General features: G+C 44.0%; 1 protein-coding gene across 19 annotated transcripts in view; it reads right to left on the reverse strand.

Moving 5' to 3' along the window:
* Positions 1–26,857, reverse strand: part of NCOR2 (nuclear receptor corepressor 2) — a 477,973-nt gene that overhangs the window by 160,114 nt on the left and 291,002 nt on the right. For 16 of the 19 annotated variants that reach the window (XM_061603067.1, XM_061603079.1, XM_061603080.1 and 13 more), the window contains 2 exons: positions 12,971–13,104; positions 10,277–10,449 (listed from right to left, as the gene is read on the reverse strand). In XM_061603067.1, coding sequence (XP_061459051.1) covers positions 10,277–10,449; positions 12,971–13,104 — 307 coding nt within the window. The remainder of the gene's footprint in view (positions 1–10,276; positions 10,450–12,970; positions 13,105–26,857) is intronic. The other 3 variants (XM_061603066.1, XM_061603078.1, XM_061603076.1) reach the window with 1 other exon arrangement.

Raw genomic sequence — 26,857 nt, forward strand, 5'->3', positions numbered from 1 at the left:
CCGAGAGTACATCCGCAAGTTCCTTCAATACTCTGGGATGCAGTTCATCAGGCCCTGGAGATTTGAACTCATTTAGGTTAACTAGGTATTTCCTGACTATCTCCTTATCAATCTTGAACTGCAATCCTGACCCCTTACTGAGATTGCTACCGATGCAAGGTTGCACACTGTTCCCTTTTTGGGAGAAAACGGAGGCAAAATAGGTGTTAAGCAGTTCTGCTTTTTCCTCGTTATCTGTCAACATTTTGCCATCCTCATTGAACAGCAGTCCCACCGTTTCCTTGGTCTTTCTCTTGCTTCGAACATATCTGAAAAACCCCTTTTTGTTGTTCCTCGCTTCCCTCGCCAGCCTCAGCTCATTCTGGGTTTTAGCTTTCCTTACGCTATTCCTGCAAGCCCGAGCCGCTCATCGGTACTCTTCCTTGGTGATGCGTCCTTCCTTCCATTCTTTATACATGCTCTTTTTTACATGCACACCATACATTTAAAATGTGAATACACTTGAATAGTGATGGAGAATCCTGAGAACTGTAATTTGTCATGGGCGCTGACCTCATAGAGCTACAATTCCCAAACGCTTAACAAGCTACAATTCCCAGGATTCACCGAGACTGTTAAAGTAGTAGAATAATGCTTTAAATATATGCATGTGGATACGACCCAGATTACCCGAACAGCTGCCTGCTTCCATATAACCCTACCTGAGAACTGAGATCTTCCACAGAGACCATTCTTGCTCTCTTCATAAAATGATAATGCACAAGAAGACATTTTCTGTAGTGCCTACGCCCTTCCTTCTCTAGCTCCCTCCCCCAGGAGATCTGTATGTCTCCATCACTAGGGGGAGGGGGGGCACTTATTTTTTTTCTCTTTTTAAGCAGGCTTTTGAGCCCTCCTAGTCCTTTGGGCTGCTGTGAGTTTTATTGTTTTGTATTGCTTATTTATTGTTGGTTTATACTGTTTTTAGCAATTTTGGGTGGAGTTGGAGTTGGTAGAAATGTACCGACTCAGACTTCAAAATAAATTTTGATTGACACATTTTTAAAAATATAAATTCAAAATGTCAAAGAAGCTTCCCATGAAGTCAGCTGTAGTTGAGCATTTCACCATAACTCAAGATGGAAAACATTTTGTGTGTCAGTGTATGACACAGGACCCAGATGAAGACAAATGCTGTGATGCCAAGATCAGCACATATTCAGGCAGCGATAAAAATGCTCCTACGAGAGCTTCCAATTTAAAAAGACATTTACAGCACTTTCCAGGGCTGTGGAGTTGGAAGCAATTTTGGGTGGAGTCAGAGTCGGACAGTAGAAAAATAGAGGAGTCGGAGATGAAAGTTTGGCATACCGACTCCACAGCCCTGGTTTTTAGTGTACTGTGCTCTTATCTCCTAAGGGAAAAATATATATAAATTGTTTTTAAAGATACAGTAACATGTCTAGGGCAGTGGTTACCAAGCTTTTCTTCCCACTGACCATTTGAAAACTGCTAAAATTATAGTAGTGTATTGTACTGTATTACAATTTGAATTCCACAGAATTCAAATTGTAATACAATAAAATATTCACTAACAGGCAAAAAAACCCCTTGTGGTTTAAGAATGCACCTATAGCCAATAGATATTTCTATCAAACTTTCAAAAGCAGGGAAACTGGGCAGCTATAGTGAATGCACCAGAGGAGCAGGAGACCTGACCTCCTCTCTGAGATATTGTGAAATGAAATGGACTGCCTTCAAGTCGATTCTGACTTATGGTGACCCCATGAATAGGGTTTACATGGTAAGCGGTATTCAGAGGGGGTGTACCATTGCTTTCCTCTGAGGCTGAGAGGCAGTGACTGGCCCAAGGTCACCCAGTGAGCTTCATGTCTGTGTGGGGATTCGAACCCTGGTCTCCCAGGTCATAGTCCAATATCTTAACCGCTACACCACACTGGCTCTGTACCGTCCTACAAATTTGTCAAAATGCAAACACAATTTGGGTTGGTCTTTCACAGTCCAATCCACTTCCTATGCAGCTTGGAAGAATTTGATAACGTGTGCCTCTGAGCATATGGTGAGTATCAGCAATACCTGCCATCTCCAAAGATGGAGAACTACATTTTTGTACGTTTGTTGGTGTTGTTCTTACTTTCCTTCTTTCCTGTGTTACTACTGTTTTTACAGAGAATCTAACCTAGAAAATTATATTTCTCTCATTATTCATCCTAGAAATCTGTGTCAAATTGGTTTTTATTAATTTCAAAGCCTTTTTATTGGTCAATGTCATATAATGGTGAAGACAGCCTTTTGTGTTTCAATCTGGAGATTATGCTCTATTTCTAGTTTGGGTGCATTAACAGTTAAATCTGAAACTGCACTTTGATGTAAAATCAGACTGATTACAATATGATGCTACTCAAGCAATGAATGTAGCTGTTGGAAAAAACAAACTTGGTCTGCCCAAGATGCATGTTTTCAGCCTACTATGCTTAAACCACTCCACTTAAGGAAAGGTGGGCATGGTCAATTAAAAACATAGAGCACGCCTAGAATTTTACTAGAATATATTTCACCTCCCACTGTTTTTATCTTATGCAAACCAGGACACTCCTCATGTCCATTGGAAACTATTCTGCAGAATAGTCAGTGCCATTATTCCACAATTGTTTTTGGAGCTTTTTTTATTGTTGCAAACCATTGCTGTACTTCATATCTTCACAGAAACAGAAACAAAAGAAAATAATTTACTATAGGAAACGTCACTAAAATTGCAAAGTAAATCAAACATATTTAAAGTGACTATCTGAACTCTATCAACTGTTTTAATATTGTTGCTTCCTCCCTAAAACAAGATCAGCACAGCACATGTGCTGTTTCTGTTATCTGGGCTGATTGCAGATGTTGCCACCGCTCACCATATGCTCAGAAGCACGTTACCAAATTCTCCGAAAGCTACACAGCAAGTAGATTGGACTGTGAAAGACCAACCCAAATTGGGTTTGCATTTTGACCAATTTGTAGGGCAGTGCAATATCTCAGAGAGGAGGTCAGGTCTCCTGCTCCCCTGGTGCATTCACTATAGCTGCCCAATTTCCCTACTTTTTAAAATTTGACAGAAATATCTATTGGCTATAGGCACTTCCTTAAACTGCAAGGTTTTTTGCCTATAAGTGAATTTCTCTGCTTTTTAATCTGAGAGGTAAGAAATGGGATCCTGTGCAGGTTTGCTAAGAATAGATTATTTGCATGCATATTGAGTTCACTGGGATTTACTCCCCTGCAATCATGCTTAGGATAGGTGAAACTGACCACATGGCATGGGGATGGGAGCAGGCAAGACGGGGAGGAAAGCAGATTTGATCATTTGCATGTTTATTGAGTTCAGTGGGATTTACTCTTGTGCAATCATGCTTAGGATAGGTAAAACTGACCATGGGGGGAGGAGGAAAAGGAGGGAGGGCTGGAGTGGGCAGGGGAGGAGGAAAAAGAAAGAGGGGAGGAGAGGAAGAAGGGAGGAGGAAGGGAGAGGAGAGGGGAAGGAGGGGAAAGGCAGGTCTGATCATTTGCATGCTTATTGAGTTCAATGGGATTTACTCCTGTGCAATCATGGCTAAAACTGACCATGGGGGAGTGGGAAGGGAGATTAGAGGGAAGGAAGAAGGGGGACAGGGGAGGGAAGGGGCAAAAGGGAGGTGATGGGAGGGAGGAGGAAGGGAGGGCGGGTTTGATCATTTGCATGCTTATTGAGTTCAATGGGATTTAGTCCTGTGCGATCATGCTTAGGATAGGTAAAACTGACCATGGGGGAGGAGGGAGGGAAGGAGGAGGAGGACAGAAAGGCGAGGGAGGAAGGGGGAGGGGAGGAGATTGAATGGGTGGGCACTGGGCAGAGGGGAAGCCCTTTTTCTTTCAAAAAGGAAAGCAATGTGAATAGTATCATTGTTTTTTAGGGTTTCCCCCACCTTTTTATTCTACAGGAGGCACATGTACAATTGACCAGGGGTCTTGTTGATCAAGGATCTGGTTCTGTAGTATGATCTTAGGCCGTAATAGATGGGGAGAAGCCTCCAAAGGTTCTTGTGTAACTTTGTTATTAACATTCTGTATTTGTTCCGGTTGAGAAATCTTTTTTTGCGCCATCTTCTTGCCCCGTGTCGGTGGTACATCGAGTAATTTGAAAAGATTTTCAAACTTCATTTTACAGCTACAATGGCTCTTTAAAGATTTAATGTTCTTGCTCTTCTTAATCGACCTAGCAGTATTATTTCTGCGCTTCCGTGTCTTAATTTAGGTTTCTTGTTATCTCTTATGGAAGGACACTTTGGTTGTACAGTTTGACTAGCAACTGAAGTTAAAGGCGAACTTATAACCTTCTCCACACGGTTTAGGTCAGATTTTATAAAGGCTTCCGTTAAGGTAGTTAAAAGTTGGTTGGATTCTGCTAAAAACACTGAAATTCGGTCTAAGACCATTGCCATCCAGTGGAGCCAGATCTCACCTATCAAGGCATTTTCTTTGCTTGAATCTTTTGGTTCCTTGGCCAGTTCGGTCTGTTTAAAATAGTTTGAGGTGACATTCTTTTTACTATCTTTGCATTCAGAGGCTTCAAAAAGTTGAGTTGGGGAGGGTTCAATTTGGGCAAATTTATCACTATCCAAGAGGATTGCAGCTGTTCCTTGTAGTGTCCTATTCTCTGCCCAGGCTATCTCTTGAGCCAGATTTATAGAGGTCAGATCGCCAATGTCATCTTGCCAGTCTGGAAGGTTATTCATTGACCAGTCCATTGCTAAGTTCAATTGCCGCGTACTTCCATCAGCAACTTCCTTTTCTTTTATTTCTTCACAAATTGCCTCCTTAGGAGGATAGAAATGAGTTATTTTCACCTGCTTAGTTTGAGTAGAGTGTGTATTAAGCTCAAGCGAAGGGACAATTCCCAAATCTTTGTAGTTTTCCCTAGTAAAAACCATATTGTTGAATATGTCTGCCACTTTAAAATACAGTTCACAGCAAGTATTCACTGCGGTCCAATGGCTAATATATCTTTAAGAAAATATGCAAGCTGCAGATCTATAATTCACCACACTAAAAGTAGGAGCAGCTGCAGTGCAGCCAAGTATGACAAAACATTCCAAAAAACTTTTACTGACATCAATATGATATTCATTAGTTATTTATAGTTCATGATAGTGGCTTACTTGATAAGGCTCTCGCTAGTAGGCAAACGTCCAAGCCGGGCAAGATGAAAGGAAGAAAGCAATGCTGTAGTGGATAAAACAGTCCTCCAAAAGCAGTCTGTAAGTAGTTTTTGCAATTAATGGTCAGATATAAAACAAGTTGATATATAGTCCATCAGAGGTGGCAAAACTTAAATGTTAAGTAGATAATGAGATTCCTCGTTGTCAAGAATACGGAGCTCCCGGCGAGGCGTCCTCTTAGTTCGCCATCTTAGGAGTAGCCTCTCGCAGGCACATGTAGCCTCCCACCCAAATTTAAACCAACGCTGTCCCTGGCCACATCCACACCAGACCTTCATTTCACTTTAGACAGTCATGGCTTCTCCCAAAGAATCCTGGGAAATGTCATTAGTGAAGGGTGCTGAGAGTTGCTAGGAGATGCCCTGTTCCACTCACAGAGCTTCAATCAGAGTGGCTGTTGTGACCCAGGACGGGAGGAGAACTCTGACTTTGAGGACTTGACTGAGGGTTTGAGGGAGGAGGGCTTGCAGCGTCCCCAACTTCCCACTCTCCCTGTGGAAGAGCAGAGAGAGCTGTCAGAGGTTGCTGCCAAGAGCACGCCCCTTTCTCCAGTGGCGCGGGAACCACCTGACCAACTGATAGATTCCCAGTCAGGCAACCTGCAGATTCCCACGTCTGCCCAGGCTACCAGCCCCCGTCAGTTGGAGGGGGAAGTCGAGGTCCAGCCCCTCTCTCCCTGCTCTTGCAGAATGCAGAGGCGCAAAGAGCAACAGCCAGCGGTTTGAAAGAGCAAACGTTTGCATGTAAAAGGGAAACCTACTTAAGTGGGTGGTGACAAGGAGGGGGTGCTAAGTCAACGTCTGTGACCAGAGGGAAGCTTAGTCAGCACCAGTCAGGGAAACAGTTCCTAGAATGAGTCGAAAGGCTTTTAAGATTGATGTACCTTTAATAAAAAGAGAAAACCTTTCTGAACCACGTGCGCCTGCATTCCTTGGCTCCAAGTGGGACAGCAGCTGACTGTTGAACCACTCTGGCCACTGGAGCTCTGTCAGGGGAATAGGAGTCTCCTCTCAGCACCCTTCACAAACTACACTTCCCAGGATTCTTTGGCGGAAGCCAGGACTGTCTAAAGTGACATAAAGGTCTCGTGTGGGTGTGGCCCCTTGATTAGGCAAGCCCAGCAAGTGTGAGTCTGGCTTTTAGAACACTGACAGTTGGTTCTTACTGAGCATGCCCAGCCTTATCATTAACTTCAATGCTAAATTTCTTAAATTAATTAAAAATCAGCCAGGCATTTTTTTTAACTTTTAAACTGCAGAAGATGAAGGTCAGAGTATGGGGCAAGGTCAGTAATAAGATTACAGGTACTCTGTGAACGCTGATTTTTAATTAATTTCAACAAATTATGAGAATGGTGACAGAAAAATGTCCAAAAGGGGTCTGGTTTTTCTCTCTCTCTTTTTTTACACTTTGAACTCTCTATTCTCTCTGACTGTTTTGTGTATCGCTATGAAAATTTAGAGGGTTGTTAAACAAGTGTTTCTGAGTTCAGGACTATATGTTTTGTAAGGTTTTGTTTTGAAATGAGCTTATGGGAAGCATCAGAATGGCATGGGGGGTATTTTCAATTTAACATTACAGAATGTGAAGAATCCATGCTGGCTATAGTATACAGCCACTCTTTTGTTTCTTACCTTGTTATACAGCCACAAGAAGCAACCGAAATACAATTAAAAGCAAATATGAATATTTAATGCAATGGATGTGCCATCTTCCATCGTCAACCAGAAATCCAAAGACAAGCCATGGACCACCTGAATGAAGCTTGTGGACCACTGGTGGTCCATGGACCACAGTTTGGGAACATCTTGGACTAGGGAGCAACCTTTAGGTTTCCCACTGTAAACACTTTGCAAAGTCCTTCAGTTTTATTATTGCAATTGTTGCAGTGACTCAATATACATTGCTAAAAGCCAAGGGTGGGTCAAGAGAACTCACTTGGCAGTAGCTGGGCTTTTAACTGGATCTCAGCCAGCTGATGGCAACACACTAATGACATCAAGCAGCAACACAGCCATCAGAAATTAAGGCAGGCTGCAGCAAGCTGGCAGTATTAGGTGACCACAGATTAGCAGGGAGACGGGTGAGGGACTTTATTTTAAAAAGGAGAGAGAGTAGCATAGCAGGGACTTGGTATTTTCAATCTTTCCCAAAGACAATCATTCATTCATTTTTTATGGCAGAAGGCAAGCATGAAACATCGCAGGCTAATATTCAATTCTTTTTTTAAAAAAATTAAGTTGACTAATCAACTGCCTTTGATACAAATCAGTTAGTTGATTCAATTTGATTTACATTAATCTACTCATTACCAAAACTGTAAAATGAGTACTTTCATAATGCATCAAATGAAATATTAAGAGACTTCACACATTACCAACAAAGGGAAAAAAAGAAGCTACCATTCATTGTTATGAAAGGAAACCGTGTAAGATATTTTCATTCACTCGGTAGCAGAGCTAGAAGAGCTAGAAGAGCTTAGTAGAACCGGGTAAACAAGCCCTTGACTTGGATATCCACCAATTAAGATCCTGAGTCACTAATTAAGAAGAACCTAAGAAGAGCCTTGCAGCTGCATCAGACCAAAGTGTCATGTTCTCAAAGTGGTCAACCAGATGCTTATGGAAAACTCAGAAGCAGGACACGAGGACAACAGCACTCTCCAACTTGTGATCCGCAGCAACTGGTATTGAGAGGCATACTGCCTCTGACAGTGGAAGTAATATATAGCCATCACAACTAACAGCCACCTTCCATGAATTTGTCCAATTCCCACTCAAAGCTATCCAAATCAGCAGCCATCACTATATCTTGTGGTAGCAAATTCTATAGTTTTACTATACACTGTGTGAAGAAGTTCTTCCTTTTGTCTGTCCTTGTTGAGCCCAGGGGTGTTGAGCCCAGCCTCTCTCCTGAGGATCAAGGAGGGGGAAGGCATGACTTGCAGGCACCTCAGCCGTCAGCGGGCATGGACGATCCAGCTGTTGTTGAGTCTAGCCCAGACCTTGAGAAAAAGAGTGAGCTAGCCACCCCACCAGTTCCCACGGATGGCCCTGCCCCTCAATGGGACAGTGCTCAGCCATCAAGCACCCCCACAGAACCATTAGGGGAGGATTCTGAAAGAGCAGTAACTCCTCCTGTGCCAAGCAGTATCCCAGAGACGCCCGACGCTTCCCAGCCCTCTGCTTCCCCGCCTGCAGATAGAACCCTGTTCTGTCAGATGAGCCCGTGGAGACTCGCCCCCTTCACCGCGCTCACGACGTAGGGAGAAGCGGACAGGGCAGAGGGCGTGTGTGCGAAGGAGTGAGAGGTTACGCTCCAAGACCTCTCCTATTTAAGACTGCTGCGCTGTGAATGGGGCACTGAGTCAACTTTCATCACACGTTGCACAGCATGTCTAGAGGGTAGTTAGGGACTTGCAGTGAGTTAGCATAGGGTCTTTTCTATGAGGCGCTCAGCCTTTGATGTATCCATTACGTTAATAAAGCAAGAGTTCCTTGCACCCTTGTCTCCGAACTCATGATTCCCGCTCTGAACCGGACAGTCCTGGATGTTCCCATTATTTCACTTCATTGGATGTTCTTAAGTTCTAGCATTATGAGTGAGGAAGAAAATGTTTTCTCCATCTACTTTCTCCACACCATGGGTACAATTTATACATCTCTAAAACTATCTCCCTGCAATTGGTTAATCAACTAGGGCTTTGGTTGATTAATCTACCAGTTAAATTCTATAAAAGCTACAGCCTTCATTAGTATATATTCCAGTCCTGCAACAGACACACATGCCCATTTCCCTGGATGAAATTTCTCAGTATTCCAAGGCCCTCAAGTGGCTGAGAAAGGGAACTCTTCCAAAGTTGGCATACCAACATGCAAGTGAGCAGGGGAAAATTATTCTAGCCCCAAAGCTTCTCACATCTTGTTCCAGTGAGCACCCCTGTTAGGATTTTTATTTATTATTTATTATTAAATCTGTTAGTCGCCCATCTGGCTGGTTGTCCAGCCACTCTGGGCGAGGCACAACACAAAAACATACAATTCAAATTAGAGCCTTAAAATTCCAACAATAACACTAAAATCTAACCCAGGAGGAGGAACACGCAAAGACTGGATTACCAAAAACCAAATTAAAGGTGGGTACGTAGCTGCAGTTGCTCATTCTCATCCCAGCTCTGGAGAATGCAATTCCAAACAAGAACAGAAATAGTAGGTGTGCATATGACAGTAAGAACACCAGATTTGCCTTGCAGGAGTAAGATTAATGTCTTTCCAGACCTACATTCTGTTCCCAAAAGCAGCAAGCCATAGAAGACATTGGGCCTTTGCAAGCAGGGCATGAAGTTGGGGTTTGCAGCTCAGTGGCAGAGAACATGCTTTGCATGCAGAAGGTCCCAGGTTCAATTCCTGGTTCTCCTGGTCGGGCTGAGACAGATCCCTGTCAGCTGATCATCAGCACTACAAAAGGTTGAGCAAAGCCCTTTACAAGGGGGAAGGGGCTTGCAGAGCCCTGCTTGGCTCTTTGCAAGCCCTTTCAAGGATCAGCTGGCTACAGAGTTCCCCATCGAGAGCCTTAAAGTGTACTCTCGATTGTGCATTGTCAAGGGAGGCTTACTGGCACTGCCAATCAACTGATTGGTGGTGACAGCAAGTCAGCTGTGACTGATTGCACTACTGATTCCCTATGGGGAACTCAGTGGTGCAGCTGATCCCAGGGAGCTTGAAGTTAGCACCTATCACCTATGCATTCACAGCGTTGTGGCTCAATCCCGTGGAACTCCCTCCCAACTAAGATTAGACAGGCACTCTCTTTGCTGAATTTCAGGCTCATGACAAAGACTTCCTTATTCTAGTAGGCATTTTAAGATAGCATCAGCATTTAGTTTCAGGATGACATTTTACTGTTTTGTTCTCTGTATGGTTTATTTTTAGAAATGCGAACGATTAAGTGGTATAGAAATGCCTTAATAAATAAATGGGCACATGCCTATCAGTTAGGTACATTGCTTCACCCATCCAGAGATGGCTGCTACATACCCAGTTCAGCATTCTGCTGGGGAGTAGCCACTTCCTCGTTGCTAGCTTCACTGGCCATTGAGCGGGTGATGCGGCCTTTGCGCCGGCCCTGGCTGTTAGCAGTTTTGCGCCCTTTGGAAGCAAAGGCTTCTTTCTCATCATTGTCCTCGCCGGATGTATCCTCGTTCTTCTCCCTGCACGAGTCAGAGTGGGAGGTATAGAAGTTCACTATCAGCCTCTGATTGATTTCTCATCTCTTCCTCTGCAGTTTGCAAGAAAGGCACTTGTTGAGGAACCTGACAGAGACAGGTTGAACACCAGGGCAGCCAAACCATCTTGGCTTCTCTCCTCATTTATCTTCCCAAAAAAGATCTGCTGAGAAACACCTCACAGAGCCTGGATGCCACAAAACCAGATGCTCTTTTAAGCCAAGGATTAAGCTCAATTAGAGAAAGTGAGCAAGCATGCCAAATCTCCCACAGAAGTCAAGCAGTGCTCATTTCACTTCCCTATTAACCAGAGGGCACAAACACTCCCAGCCTCTACTGCAATGCTCTGCTGCAGAAATAGCAGGATCAATCTTAACAGTCCCTGCACCAGCATACTGATGCTCTGTAGCAGGACAGGCACCAGATGTAGCACCATCACTGAAACATACAATGTTGCAACACTACACAAAGGTGAAATGTGCCAGTGCAGTTGCACACTGTGAAGTTTTGCACAAATGAAATGGGGGCAGTCATAAAAGCCGCCATCTAGACCAGGGGTGGGGAACCTCTGGTCCTCCAGATGTTGCTGTATCTCCCCTCAGCTTCTGCCAACATGGTCAACAGTCAAGGCTGATGTCCAGCATCATTTGGAAGGCCGACACCTCTCCACTCCTGCCCTAGACCAACGTCTTGTTTCATCCTGCAGCCAACCACATGCCTCTGGAAAGCTCACAAACAGCTCAGATGTGCTGTAGCAGAAAATATGTCTTAAGCACTTTTTGTTAAGAGCATAAAAACATATCCCTTGACAAAGTGTTTCCCTGAATTTCAATGGGAGCCATATTACCCTGTGTAGTTGTGTGTGTGTACATGTACATGCATACCTTTTTCTAAGGTTTTCATTGATCCTCTCTTTTTGTGCATGTGTGAAAGCTCACAAATAGGGCATGAAGCCTTCCTGAGCTGTCTTATCCCCACAACTGGTGTTCAGTGGTACACTGCTTCTGAACATGAAGGGCCCACTTAACCATCATGGCTGATTAAGCTATCCTCTCTTAGTTTGTCCAATCCCCTTCCAGAGCCATCTAAGCCAGTGACCACCATCACATCTTGTGGCAGTGGATTCCGTAAGTTAACAGTCAACAGTATGAACAAATGGTCTCTCCTCTCTGTCCTGAAGCTAATACTGATTAGTTTCATTGCATGAACCTGAATTCTAGTATTTCAAAGTGGGGAGGCTTCTGTAAATAAACAATTATTTGTCAGTGTCTCTCTGTAGTAGAGCAATGATGACAAACAAATTGGGAACAGAAAAAATAAAATGAATAGCTATAACACTGATATGAGAAAGGTGATTTCTAACAATAAAGAACCAAACACAAAAAGAAATAGAAAGGACCAGAAGTGTTTCAACCAAAAGATCTTCTTCAGTGGTCATTAATGTGCGACTACATACATACATACATATGCTGTTTGGCATATACACAAACAGTAAATGCAAAAATATTTCCAACAATGAAACTAAAGATTGATCCACACCATACATTTAAAGCTCATCCAACGCACATGTAAAGCACATGAATTCCCCAAAGAATCCTGGGAACTGTGGTTACCTGCTCATGGAGCTACAAGCTCCTAGCATCCTTAACAAACTACACTACTTATAATTCTTTGGGGGAAGTCACATGCTTTATACAGTATGTGCGTTGAATGCGCTTTAAGTGTATGTTGTGGACCTCTAGTAAGTTGTTTAAATAACTGCATAAATCAGAAATAATACATGTGAATAAAAAATAATTTAGAATAATACCAGTTAGTTAAAAAAACCCAATGTATTTATTTTTTATTATATAAAACCACTCAGTTTTGGTCTTTTATATTTATATTTGTGTTTGGCTCTCAATTTACCTTTGTGTTATAGTTCTTTGGGGAAAGGCATGTGGTTTAAATTTAGTGTTGCCAATCCCATGCTGTAGAACACTCTTCTAGCAGAGATTCAGGAAGCAACCTCACTTTTTATTTCAGACATCTCCGAAGACATTTTTGTGTTGACAGAACTATAATATTTCCCCCCAATGGAAAGTCATTTTAAAGATTGTTTTGCATTATTTTAAAATGTTTTCATGTTCACACTGCCCTGAAGTTTTGTGAGAGGTGGTATACAAATACTTCTATAAATAAATAAATACAAAATAAGATGTGCTTCAAATGTATGGTGTGGACGCAGCTTGAGTATAAGGCAGCTTCCTATAAAGGGAATGCTTGTATTATTGTTTTGTTTAGGAAACACCCACCTTTTGCCTAACCCAATCACTATGTACTTTCACTTTATTACATACCAAGAGCCATGTGGGACTATGCCTTGAGCCTTAATTCTGCCAGCCAACATATGAGAATGGAACACTTCTGCCTCGTGCCTCAGAGACAGTGAAGAGGGAGCTGAGAAGCAGGTGCTGTCCTGCTGGCTCTTTGGTCGCTGGAACGGAGAAGAAGTGGTCAGACTTACTTTGTCAGTTCCTCTTTGTCATTTTCAACTTCTGGCTTTTCTTCTTCTTTTTCCATATCTTTCTCCTTTTCTTTTTCATCTTTCTCGTCTTGGCTGCTACGAGGCATCTGCTGCTGCTGCTGCTGCTGCTGCTGCTGAAAAATGGAGAAAAGAAAAAATCAAAACCAATGAGCACCTGGGTGACATTCAAACAACTGCCACAACATACCAAGCAAGGAAGATTTAAAAGGAAGGAAAAATAAAACAACACCAACACCCCACCCATCCCCCCAATAACTCATATTATTACTGCTATTGTTTTGTGGCCAAATGCAATTATAAGGTAGCCGTTTTTATTTTATGTTTTTAAGTCTTTATATGCCTTCCTTTAATAAAAAAATATTTGGGGTGGCTTATAAATAAAACGACAGAAATCAGAGTAAAACACATTATTTTCTTTATTTTAATAGATTTCTTCCCCACCCTTCAGCACAAGGTCCCATGGTAGATTACAACAATAAAATAAAGAATTATAAAAGAAATAAAATGGTTGCAACCATGAAACCAAGAACAGTGTAAAAACAATTAAAAACAATTCCTTAAATATAAAACAACTAAAAACAATTCCATATATAAAAACAATACAAACATTTATTTGCCCAGACTTTCCCTGATCCATAAGACTGGACCCTGTTTTATGTGTTTGAATCATTTGAATTTCTGTATTATTCGCTTTTATATGCTTTTATATTGCCGTTTTACTGGATTTATGTTGTTTTTATTTCAGTGTGATATTCCTTGTTTTTTAGACAGTACATTGCTTAGATTTTTGAAATATTAAATGGTATAAAAGTGCTTTTACCTAAATAAATGTTATTTTTTAAAAATCAACAATTTATATACTACTTGTTATGATAATCTCTAAGCCATTTCCAATTTTAAAAACCATTCCATGTATAAAAAACATTAAAATTAGTTCCAATACAGATGAAGACAGGAATAAAAATCTCCACTTAAAAGGCTTGTTGACAACAATATCAAAAAGATGGTCCCTTCTTTACCAAGAATTGTAGAAGTATGCAAGGCTAGAATGAATGGTTGTCAACAATCTATCAGTCAGAAAAAACTCCACCATAAAGCAGGAGCAGCCAATGTCACTGAAGTTAAGGCCTCATACAAAAAATTATCATATACTGTTGAGCTGCAGCATCCCTCCCATGCTCCACAAATGCCTCCATGACAAACTCTATTGGCGGAAAACTCTCTTCCTCACAGCTATTAAAGGTGTAGAATCCCCATCCTCTTTTTCTCCTGGCCACCGTCGCATAGTTGTCAACTGCAAAGGAGGGGCCAGATCAAAAGGGCAGCAGATTCAGGACACTTGCTCCTAGTCTCTCCACACCAGATAGTCAGAAGAAAGAAAGCAGCAACTCGCAAGAAAACAGGGCTCTGTGTGCTCCTCTCGTGAACATGGCGGTTTGCTCCATGTGCAGAAAGGCCTCTTGTATCTGAGTGCTGTCTATGCCTACACAGCAGGGATGTGGAACTATCTTCTGCCCAAGGACCACATTCAATTGTGGGCAACCTTCCAGGGGCCACATGCCAGTGGTGGCCATGGGCAAAAGCAGGCACAGCAACAAATGCGAATTTTATCTTTGTACAGTAGGCACGTTTCTATACACACTTGCACATACCTGTCCATCCTCCATCCAGGCATGCCTGAAGCATTATCAGACTTCAAGGACACATTCTACCCAGAGTAGGATGAAAAGCAGGGCCAGTAAGGGATGTCACTGGGGAGGGGTGTGTGGCCTGGAGAAAGTCCCAAAGCCAGATAGAGAGGCCTGGAGAGCCACATTTGGCTCCTAGACCCGAGGTTCCCCAATCCCAGTCTACAGTCTACATAGGAATTATGCTTCTCTAATGCTGTAGAATGTCTTAAATAAACATCTTCATACTACACACTCTGAGTAGACCCTCACAGTGGCATACCAAGGGCGGGGTGGTGCAGGCAATCAGGGGGTGCATTCGCTGACTACAAGTACCGGCCCAGCTGGTAAGGAGAAGGCACTGTCTGTTGGGCCACAGCGGTGGCAGCAGCACTGGCCACGGCGCCCCTGACGGCACAGCCCTGGCTGGGCTACAGCACGCCCTCGGCAGACGGCCTTGGGGCGCCGCTCTGCAACCTCGCACAGCAGGGCAGCCACGGGACCAGCGCCGTGGACCCTTTCAGGTGGGCAGGCTGGGGGGGAGTCCAGATGGGGCGCACGGCCGGCTGGGAGGCAAGCCCTGGGCCAGCCAGAGCTTGGGAGGCGCCAGTGGGACTTGAAAGCTTTGTGGGTTTCTTCTACCAGCCCCCGGGAGAAAGTATCCAGCTAACTCCTACTCTGCGTAGACCCAGTGGAAATGGATGGACTGACGTTCACCATGCTTGTTACATTCAGTGGGCCTCCTCTGAGTAGGATTGACCTTTACTCCCGCCCATTGAAAGAAACAGATGGGACTGAGGCCCCATAATTTGAACGGGTCTCCTTTCGAGGAGGAAGACCCCCGTTGGGCACAGTCCTTGGACTCCCTGGCCTGGGAGTGTCGCCTGCAGCCCACTTTTCCCTGCTCACTTGGAAACTTCCCTCCAAGGATTCTCCCCTAGTTGTGGGTGATCCTGCGTGTGCTTCCTCAGAAGTAAGGCCTGCCCGGGGCTCCTTTCCAGGCAGATGCCAGCCTGGGGCTGCGATCCTGTGTTTGTGTGCTCTTTTGCGAGATGAGGACAACACAGCGGGGACTACATCTGAGGAAGCAAGCCACAAAGTGGCTCGGGACTTTGAGAACTTCTCTCCCTCGCGTATTGACTTAAACAGGAGCGAGACGCACAACTTTGGAGAAGACGGCTCTCCACCACCCCCCAAACGGGTCAAAGACCAAACGAGAAGGGACGTAATCACTCGAAGGCACTTGGAGTATGGGTTGATGGAGACCCGACTGATCTCAAGGTCAAACTGGCCTCTACGTCAGGAGAGGGTTGGGTTGGAGGGGGCGTGGGGAGATACGCTATCCAGTCACACTATCACACAAAACTGGATCCCTTCTGCACTGGATCAACCCTAACCTTCGCAGTTCCGACTTAAGAGCAAAGTCAAGTCATTTGGTTCACCCCATCCAAATTGACTTCAGTAAGCTGGAGGGGAGAGGGGGAGTTTACCCCATGACCTCTGGCACAGCTAAATGGGTGGTGGTGAGAAGGCCGTCACCTGCTCAAACTGCAAAGGTTAGCATGCTACTGTTTGTGGTTATTGTAACTTTATCCTTTTAAAAGGAAAACTGTGACCAGGCGGAGCGTCTGGGCATTAAGACAGGGAAGGCGCATGGCACCAATGCAAGGCAGTCTACCTTTTTACTCATCTCTATTAGAATCATAGAATAGTAGAGTTGGAAGGGGCCTATAAGCCCATCAAGTCCAACCCCCTGCGCAATGCAGGAATCCAAATCAAAGCATTCCCAACAGATGGCTGTCCAGCTGCCTCTTCAATGCCTCCAGTGTCGGGGAGCCCACTACCTCTCTAGGTAATTGGTTCCATTGTTGTATGGCTCTAACAGTTACGAAGTTTTTCCTGATGTCCAGTCGAAATCTGGCTTCCTGCAACTTGAGCCCATTATCCCGTGTCCTGCACTCTGGGATGATTGAGAAGAGATCCCGGCCCTCCTCTATGTGACAACCTTTCATGTACTTGAAGAGTGCTATCATATCTCCCCTCAGTCTTCTCTTCTCCAGGCTAAACATACCCAGTTCTTTCAGTCTCTCCTCATAGGGCTTGGTTTCTAGTCCCCTGATCATCCTTGTTGTCCTCTTCTGACCCTGTTCCAGTTTGTCTGCATCCTTCTTGAAGTGCAGAGACCAGAACTGGACACAGTATTCAAGATGAGGCCTAACCAGTGCTGAATAGAGGGGAACTAATACTTCACACAATTTGGAAACTATACTTCTGTTAATGCAGCCTAATATAGCATTTGCCTTTTTTGCAGCCACATCACTGTTGACTCATATTCAGCTTGTGATCAACGACAATTCCAAGATCCTTCTCACATGTCGTATGGCTGAGCCAAGTATCCCCCATCTTATAACTGTGGTTTATTTTTCCTAAGTGTAGAACTTTGCATTTATCCCTGTTGAATTTCATTCTGTTGTTTTCAGCCCAATGCTCCAGCCTATCAAGGTCCCTTTGGATTTTCTTTCTGTCTTCCACGGTATTAGCTATGCCCCGCAATTTTGTATCATCTGCAAATTTGATAAGCATGCTCTGTACCTCCTCTTCCAAGTTGTTAATAAAAATGTTGCACTGGGCCCAGGACCGAGCCCTGTGTTACCCCACTCGTTACATCCACCCAGTTTGAGAAGGAACCATTGATAAGCACTCTTTGAGTATGATTCTGGAGCCAGCTGTGGATCCGCCTGATACTTGTTCCATCCAGCCCACATTTAGCTAGCTTGCTAATCAGAATATATTAGACAGAAGAGCAAGAATATTTTTTGGGGAGGGAGAGAAAGAAATAATACCAAATCTTTGCTTTGCAGGCCTCTTAACATTAATTTCAATTTTTGGTGGGGAAACCTAAATGAGAATAGGATAATAGCAACCTTCTTTCCCAAATAGTTTTGCAGCTGTCCACTGAACTAAGAGCAGGACCCCAGTCTTGCTTGGAAAGTCTTGCGAATTTCGTGTTTCTTATATATTAGCTGTGCTTGCTTACAGCTTCAAATGTTTTTACATGCCAGACAGCAGCCTCGAGACCAAACTTTCAGTTTTGCATATACACAGTTTAGAGGGAAGGCAACACACAGAAAGATCACTGGCCAAATACAATGCAGTCTGGATTTCCTCCTGCTAGTGGCCAAAGGAAACAAAACAAAGTAATACAGCGCTACAGTTCTCCCAAAGTTAAGCTCAGTTGTGCTTCCCGCTTCATTTTTCTATTTCTCTCTTCCTTACTCATAAAACTAGTCCTAGTCCTAAACACCTTCATTTAAAACTAAGGCGGTATGCGCTTGTTGGGAAGGGACTCTGGAATGAATGGACTGATTTCCAAAGAATCGTGCTTAGGTCCGTGTTGTCAGTTCCAAAGACACGCCTGCCTTTGTCAAGTGGCGAAGATCAGGATGTTAGGACTGCTCTCTGACAGCCCTAGACACTAGCCAAGAGATATATCAACAGTTAGTTCTCCTTCTAGACTAAGGCTTTGCACTGAGGAAGCACACGGCTCTTGCAGAAAAGGAACCCTCCCACTGTCAGAACAGTTTACTCTTCACTCGCAGCCCCTAGAAGAATTTCCTTCCCATCACTCCAGTCTTAAACTTCTTCACATGGAAAATGGACTCAGTAGGGCTTGCTTCCTCATATCCAAGTGCTAGTCAGGAAAGAGCAATATGTAGGTATACATTTTTCCCTTTTTTCAAAAAATACATTAATATAATTAAAAAGTATTAATCCATTACTCTTTTCCTTTTTTGTACTGTAATATTTATTTTATTTTTAATTTATTTATGTTTTTTTACTGGCATGATTATATATACAAAGTTCAATAAAAGAAAATTTTCACTGTCTGCGTTTCTTTTCTGGCCATTATTATTATTATTTGTTTCATTTCATGATTATTACCAAAAATAATTTTGTCGTACAGAGGAGGGGGGTGTTAAAAAATGATCCGCTCCGGGTGTCAAATACGCTAGGTACGCCACTGGACCCTCATCTTAAAAAGCATTTTACTCATTACAAAAGAGAAAACATTTCATAGGTGTTTTTCCTCCAGTCTTCCCCCAAATTTCTCATTTCCCTCTAGGAAAAACTGGGGGTAGAGGTGTGTGTGTGAGGGGGGAGTTCTAGGACAGTGGTTCTCCAACCTTTCTTTCCCCATCGACCACTTGAAAACTGCTGAGGGTCTTGGTGGACCACATAATGATTTTTCTGCCTGTTGTACCAATTGTAATGCACTGTGCTAGATGTTCTATGATTTTTAACTGTATTTTGCACACCAGCTAGGGCTTTTATTTACAGTTAAGTGGTACACAAAAGTTGGCAAATAATTAAATAAATAAATTGCAGGCATACTATGGACCACCTGAAGGAAGCTTTTGGACCACTGGTGGCCTGCAGACCACAGTTTTAGGGGAAGAAACTGGGGGGGGGATTTTCCCTCTAAATTGTTCTGTTTCCCCCGCCTTCGCATCACTTCTTCTGTCTGCACTTGTTTATATCAATTGTTCCTATAAATCTACCACCTAAAGAACATAGAAATCCAGGTCTAACAAGCCAACACATAAATCCTTTTGTTCTGCAACACACACCAACGTGCCAATTCTTCCCAAAGATCATCCATGTACATACACGCTATTGCCAAAGCATCTGTGTGCTCAAGAAGCAACTGTGAAAGGTGTTTAAATGTCAGGAAGGTGGGAAAAATACCTGGGATTGGACTTTGGCTCTGCTAACTTTCTATGGAAATAGCTGGATCCATTTGTTCACATGGCTGAGAAAAGACATAGTCACCTTGCATTCTGCAATTAACACCTTCCTATAAACATTCTGCAATAACAACTTATGCAACATGCAAGTTACTCCTGGAAGCATTTTGTCTGGATGATTTACTCTTGTTTCAAGATTTGCATTTGCCATTTACAAGCGTTGCGGAAAGAGGCAGGGTTAAAAGGAAGGCGGGTATGGAGAGGGCACGAGATTTCCCCATACTCTTCCCTGCCGCCACAAGAGACAGAAACTTGCTGTTAAGAAAGAAATGAACAAACAAGTGGGTGGATGACAGTGGAGAAGGTAGCACTTCAGGTCACACTGGGATACAAGGACATAGGAAGCTGGTCCTCATACCTAATCATACCACTGGTCCATCTGGCTCATTACTGGCTAGTACTGACTGGCAGTGGTTCTCTAGGGTTTCAGACATGGGTCTCTCCTAGCCCTACCTGGAGACACCAGGGATTGAGCCTGGGATCTGCATGTGAGGTAGATGCCTTTCCCATTGAGCTATAGGCCTTCCCCTCAGACACAGGACATTCCCAGCCCTACCTAGAGATGTCAGGGAATGAACCTGGGGCCTTCTGCATGCAAAAGAAGATGCTCTTATCACTGAACTATGGCCCTTCCACAAAGACAAAAGGTGGCATGAACAAGAAGGTAGGAGAAGAAGGAGCAATGCACACAAGGTGCTGGGAGAGGAAGGAGGAGACCTCTCTGGCTGCCAAAGGCAACATGGCTCCAGCCTTCTCATCCTGGGTGTGTTTTCTAGGTGCTGATGGATTTGTTGGGAGTTGCCAACTAAGAGGAGTGAGTGTGCAAAAGCTGGAACTGCATATATATATATATACACACACACGCACGCACAAATCTACCTCAACCACTGGAAGAGAAGGACAGCTCTGGAACTGAGCACTCCCTGAATCCTACAGCCAACCCTCTCCGGGCACAGTGCAATGGCTACTCCCAGAACACTGAGCCAAGACAGAGTCCCAGAGAGACCAAGCAAATTTGAATTTCACCCTGGAGACTGAAGGCTCAAGTATTTATTTAAATTTGTGGAGTTGTAATTCAACTAAGTCCTACTCACTATAGACTCACTGAAATTAATGAAACTAAGTTAGTTATGTCTATTAACTTCAGTGGGTCTACTCTGAGTAGGACTAGCATTGAATACCACCCCATAGTGTTCAAAAAAGCATTTCCACCACCGCTTTCAATGTACAATTTCCAATGTAGCTTACACAATCAACAAAAACTAGCAAACACTAGTATAGCATTTTGGGTGTTCAAAGCCCCTTGCATGGATTAACCTGAGTAATCCTTGCAACAACCCTGTAATGTAGGCCGGTATCATTATTATTCCCATACCGTATGGCGGGTGGGCGGTGGGAACTGCGTGATGGGTTCATGGGCAGAGGAGACATTCAAACTGAGGACTTCCTGGTTTGTAGCTCAAACGCTTAATTGCTATGCTACACCAGTTTCCATCACTTCAAAATATACCAACTGTGCACACAGCAGCTGTTAAAAAGTAGCAATGCAACTGGATAGTGTTCAAAAGCACAGAAACCATTTTTTTTTTACCTGATGCCTAGGAGCCACCAGATTTGGTGCCAAGCGAACAGATAAAGGGAGAGAATTGCAAACCTAGGGCAGCACCACCAAAAGACCCTGTCTGTGATTACCACTCATGGGTCTATAGGGAAAGGCCATACTCAGGGTAGAGCAGCTGCCTTGCATGCAGAAGATATCAGGTTCAATACCCAGTATCTCCACTTATGGCTGGCAGATACCCCTACCTAAAAGCCTGGAGAGCTGCTGGTAGTCAGGGTAGACAGTACTGAACTAGATGGACCAAGAGTCTGACTTGGTATAAGGCAGCTTCCTATGTCCCTATTTGAATCAGCCTTCTATTCACAACCATGAGGACTGGAATCTTACTTCAAATTTAGAGGCAGGAACATAGCTCAGTTGGTCTGACCATGCAGAAGGTCCCCAGCTGGATTCCTAGCATCTACAGGAAGGACTGGGAAAGATCCCTATCTGAAGTCCTAGAGACCCGCTGCCAGTCAGTGTCCTTAACTGGTGGGTTGGGACCCATTACCAGATTGTGGCCAATCTAATATGAAACACAACAGCAGCACTACAACCATAAAAATATTTGGTAAACAACATAAAGAAATGGGTCCCCAAATGCGTGTTTGGGCTAAAGGTGAGTCCTTGGTCTGAAAAGGTTGAGGACTATTGGTATATACAATACTGAGCTAGATGAAGTAATGGTGTGACTCAGTATAAGTGAGCTTCCGGTGTTCCCATGTCTTCTGGTGACAATCTTGGCAACCAGAAAAGGTCTGTATACCTAGGGCCTGGGCTGTTCAGAGTTAAAGCTCAGAACTAGTAATATGAACTACCTGGTCCTGACTTGGTGCCAGATACTGAGTCCTTGGACAACAAATCAGACATTCACAGGTTGAGGACCTTGAGGAGCAGGCACAGTCTCCTGAAATCAGTGTTGAGGGTCCCCTGGAGGGGATTTCTAGTGGAAGACCTGCTGAGGGACTCTTGGAGCTGTCAGACGAGGATGTGGAACCACCCCTCAGTCCTCAAAAATGCCAGCACCAAAAGGTCCAGGTCCAGGCCAAAGAGAAATGTCACAGCATGTGCCTATGAACCCAGAGTTGTTGTGTGGCTTGTAAGTAAAAGGTCTACTCATGAGTAAGCAATTCCTTTTACTTCCTGGGATTAAGATCCTAGCCTCTGAGGGCACTGTCCCTGAAGTATGACATCTGATGGCAATTGGGAGCCTAACAATATCTAGAGGATGTCAGGTTGGCAAAGGCTGCCCTCTACAAAACTCATGGCATGATCAGAAGGCCAAGGCACTATAGCTAGCTAGCTAGGCTACTGGCAAACCTGCAGCCAACCCTGCAGAGAAGACCATGGCAAGCTGTAATTAACTGAATGGGAAGTTTCTACAAATAATGTTTTGCTTCCTTCACTCCACAGCCCACAGAAGAGACATTTGCAGCTACTTTACCTTTAAAATTGTCAAAAGAGAAAAATCAAGAGCTGAATGAGACACACTTCTCTTGCGTAGGAGAAGGACCAGCTGGAAGTGAATCACTGGAAGGTGACAAGAAAGCTGGAGGATGTGGCTGTCATACTAGTTTACTTTACTCTACCACCACCCCCTTTATTAAAAAGAGAAGAAAGCATAACCCTAGCAGGAATGCACGTGCACACACTCATTCCTGCTGTCTCAATCAGCGCTTCTGCAAAATGCTTCGTTGATTACTAAAGGGATTATTTGGGTTTCACAGGGTCACATGTTTTAAGAGTGCTAAAAGATCAGGCACTGCCTTTCCCTCCATAGGGCAACTATTGCAATGGTTTATTGCGTAGTTATCACAAAGGATCTATGTGGGTTTGCTTGTTATGGCTGCAGAAATATCAAGACGATGGAAGACTTACTGTATCCACAACATCTTGAAAGAAATAATGAACAGATCTTGTGGGGTAGGAAACTTTGATAGCTTCATCCTCAAATGGGTATGGAAACTTTTTCATCCTCACAGGTGCTAAACTACAAGTTCTTTGGAGAAACCACCTGGTTCAGTCTAGGCCAGTGCTTCTCAACTTATTTTCCCCAGGGATCCCTTGAAAATTGCTGAGGGTCTTTGCAGACCAATTAAGGGTTTTTCTGCTGGTTGTAGTCATTGTAATATGCTGTACTAGATGCTGAACGGTTTTTAATTGTTTATTTGTTACATTGTAATTTATTGTATTACAATTTGCATTCCATAGAATTCAAATTACAATGTAAGAAACAAAAGATGCAATAAAATACAATTAAAATCAATAAGAACATTTAATGCGGACATACTGTGGACCATCTGAATGAAATTTGTGGACCACCGATGGTCCATGGACCCACAGTTTGAGAGCCCCTGGTTTAGGCAACCAAAGGAGATGAATGAAAAGCCAATCCAGAACAAAGAATGGAAACCTGGATCCCAAAAGAAATCTAGGCCAAAACTGGGGATTTCTCAGAGTGGTTTAACAATTAATCCCTCTCCACAGGGATTTCTGGAAACTGCAGCATCATGAGAAGAATAGGAGTCTCCAAGCAACTCTCAGAACCCTTAGCTACAGTCCCCAGGTTTCTTTTGGGGAAGACATGACTACTTAAAGTGGGATGATACTGTTTTAAATGTATAATGCAGATGGGGCCTGAGTAGGAATTTGAACCCTGGACTCCCAGGTTCTAGCCCAACACTCTAACAATACCACATAGGATGAGGTCAAGGTCCAAGACAGCAATCAAGAATCAGATTGGTAAGAAGCAGGTCCACAGTCAAAAACAGGCAAGGGTCAAATTCTTAGACACCTTCCACAGACTGAAGGAGCCAACTCTGAGGCTAGGGCTTTATAGAGCCTAATGGACTGGGATTGGACCTTTGAGTCAGCTGACTGAGCATCCAGGCAGGCTGGTCCTACAACCTAGATGGCCCTCAAAGCCCAGAGGGGCTCACAGCAGAAACAGCACTGGTGGAACAGGACATAAGGATCTGGAACATGAATGCAAGGACCCCTAGCTCCAAGACCCCCTCCATGCATGCTTATACCCTCCATCTGTCTAAGACACACACACACACACACACACACAAACCAAACACATAGAACACAGTGAGCCTTAATAATCCATGTAACTTTAGTCTCCCTAGCGACACCAGGATCTTCAGCCTGCTTAAGGGAGAGCAAGGAACAAGCAGTGCACGCTCTTCCTCAATGGTGTCCTGAACTCTTGACTCCTGTCCATTTGAACAACTGGAGGAGGTGGATTGGGAGCAAATGAACCTTTGAGCCAGAGATCACCTTAGCTCCGACAAAGAATCAGAAAATTCAGAAAAGGACTCCTCCCACCCCTAACTCAGTTATAGTTAGCTTGACTAACTAGTTCAGCCTTTACCAACCTAGTGCCCCCTGCATGTTTTGGACTCCCATCAGCCCCAGCCAGTACAGCTGAATTAGGGACTACCTCTACATTACACAGGAAGAGATGGCAGAACTCTGGACTGAACCCGTTTTGCATTTTTTAAAGGTTTCTCCCCCACACAAGCAAGTACACATGCACCGAACACCCATTTATGCAGTAAGCCAGCACACCAAGGAACTCCTACCCACCCCCAATCATTATTTGCAGGGAGCTTTTCAGCATGGAAGGACATTAGAACTTTGTATGTAATCAACCCCACCAACAGAGATACTGCCCAGAATTCTATCACCTCTTCCTGCATAGCACGTAGGTCAGTTCTTAAGTCCTGAGCGATCCTGGAGGCTGCTTAGCTGGGCAAATACACTGCCATTCCATTTAAGGTTTATGGTCTTGCCTCTTTCTGCAGTAAGGCACACACTAACAAACTTTCAGTCAAAACACAGCTGACAAAATTGGCTTCCCACATCCCAAAGACGCTGGCACTGGAAGGCTATACAGCTAGCTGGCTGCATAAAAAGTGGTCCAGCGGGAACCATCACAACTTCTTGGCTATAAACCACAATGACAGCCTGATTTAAAAACTGCTCTGGACTCAAATCACACTCCAGGAAAGCCTCTGTAACGGAACAGAGTTGCCAGAGTTTGTTTTTAAGGTTGTGTCCAAAACAAAGACGTCACTTCAGTACTTCAATTACAGGCCAGAAGCAACAATCCACAAAAAAGGTGGCACTGTACTATGTGGGGTTTTCTGTTAGTGTTGATCCACATGGCTGCTGACCTAGCTTTGCCATGCATGTTAGCAGGTTATCAAAGCACACTGTGTCTCAAACCTGACACTGTTTGTGTGTTCCCTGCTGTACAAAGAGGGCAGACCAAAGACTTTAATGAGATGATAGTGAATGATACACGACTAAGCATGAACTTGGCTTGGATTTTGGAGATGATTGAATTCAACCCATGCAATGCGAAGGCCACTCTTTCTTAGCCTCTGTTCCCTATCTGTAAAATGGGAACAACAGTGACCGATGCCACTGGAATGTTATGAAGGTTGCAAAGCTTCTTTGCAAATTAAAAGGACTAAAAAGAAAGATCTGCCTTGCTGGATCATACCAAAGGTCTAACTAGTTCAAGCATAGCAAACATGATGCCCTCCACGTGTGCTAGACTACAACTTTCAGCATCCTTGATCATTGGGACCCACTGGCTGGGGTTGTTGGTAGGCGGGCAACATCTGCAGGACACCATATTGGCCAGCTCTGACTGGTATGATATTCTGTTTCTCCAAAGTTTTCTAGATCCATTTCAATTGGGGTTCAGACCCGGTTTTGGCACAGAAACTGCCGTGGTAGCCCTGTATGATGACCTGTCAGGAGAGAGATAAGGGGAGTGTGTCCCTATTAATCCTCCTTGATCTGTCAGTGGCTTTTGATACAATTGATGATGGTATTCTACTGAAGCGGCTATCTGAATTGTGGGTGGACGGCACTGCTTTGCAGTGGTCCTGATCCTACTTGGATGGTTGCTCTCAGAGAGTGAGACTTGGGGGGTATTGTTTTGGCTCCATGAAGCCTCCAAGGTGGGGGTCCACAGGGTTTCACTTTATCTCCCATGCTATTTAACATCTACATGAAACCACTGAGTGGGGTCATCAGGAAATTTGGAGTAAGTAGTCAGCAATATGCTGATGGCACACAACACTCTCTCTCTTTTACATCCAGGTGCGGCAGTAGATGTGCTAGATCAATGTCTTGCCTCAGTAACGGACTGGATGAGAGCCAATAAACTGAAGCTGAATCCAGACAAGACTGACTGTTAGTGGGTGGTTCCCTAGACTGGATGAAGGGGTTGTAGCCTGCTCTTGATGGGGTTACACTCACTCTGAATGAGCACGTATGTAGCTTGGAAGTAATTTTGGAGCCACTACTGTCACTTGAGGCTCCAGTAGCTCCAGTGGCGAGGAGTGCCTTCTATCAGCTTCAGCTGGCGGCCCAGCTATGACCCTATCTGGACAGGGGTAGCCTGTTGTCTATGCTATGGTAACCTCTAAGTTAGATTACTGCAATGTGTTATATGTGGGGCTGCCTTTGAAGACAGTTCAGAAACTGCTGCTGGGGCAGAATTCAGCAGCCAGACTGCTCATCAGAACAAGACAGTCTGAGCAGATAACACCAATTTTGGCGCAACTGCACTGCTACCAGTTAGTTTCTGGGCTCAATTCAAAATGCTAGTTTTGACTTATAAAGCTTTATACAGCTCAGGTCCCCAGTACCTCAAGGACTGCCTATCCCTATATGTACTAACCCAAACCCTGAGTTGGCATTGGAGGCCCTTCTTTGTGTGCCCCCACCAAAGGAGGTGTGGAGAGTGGCAACATGAGAATGGGCCTTCTCA

This window comes from Rhineura floridana, chromosome 19 (assembly GCF_030035675.1).
Source record: "Rhineura floridana isolate rRhiFlo1 chromosome 19, rRhiFlo1.hap2, whole genome shotgun sequence".
In the NCBI taxonomy this organism is placed as follows: Eukaryota; Metazoa; Chordata; class Lepidosauria; order Squamata; family Rhineuridae; genus Rhineura; species Rhineura floridana.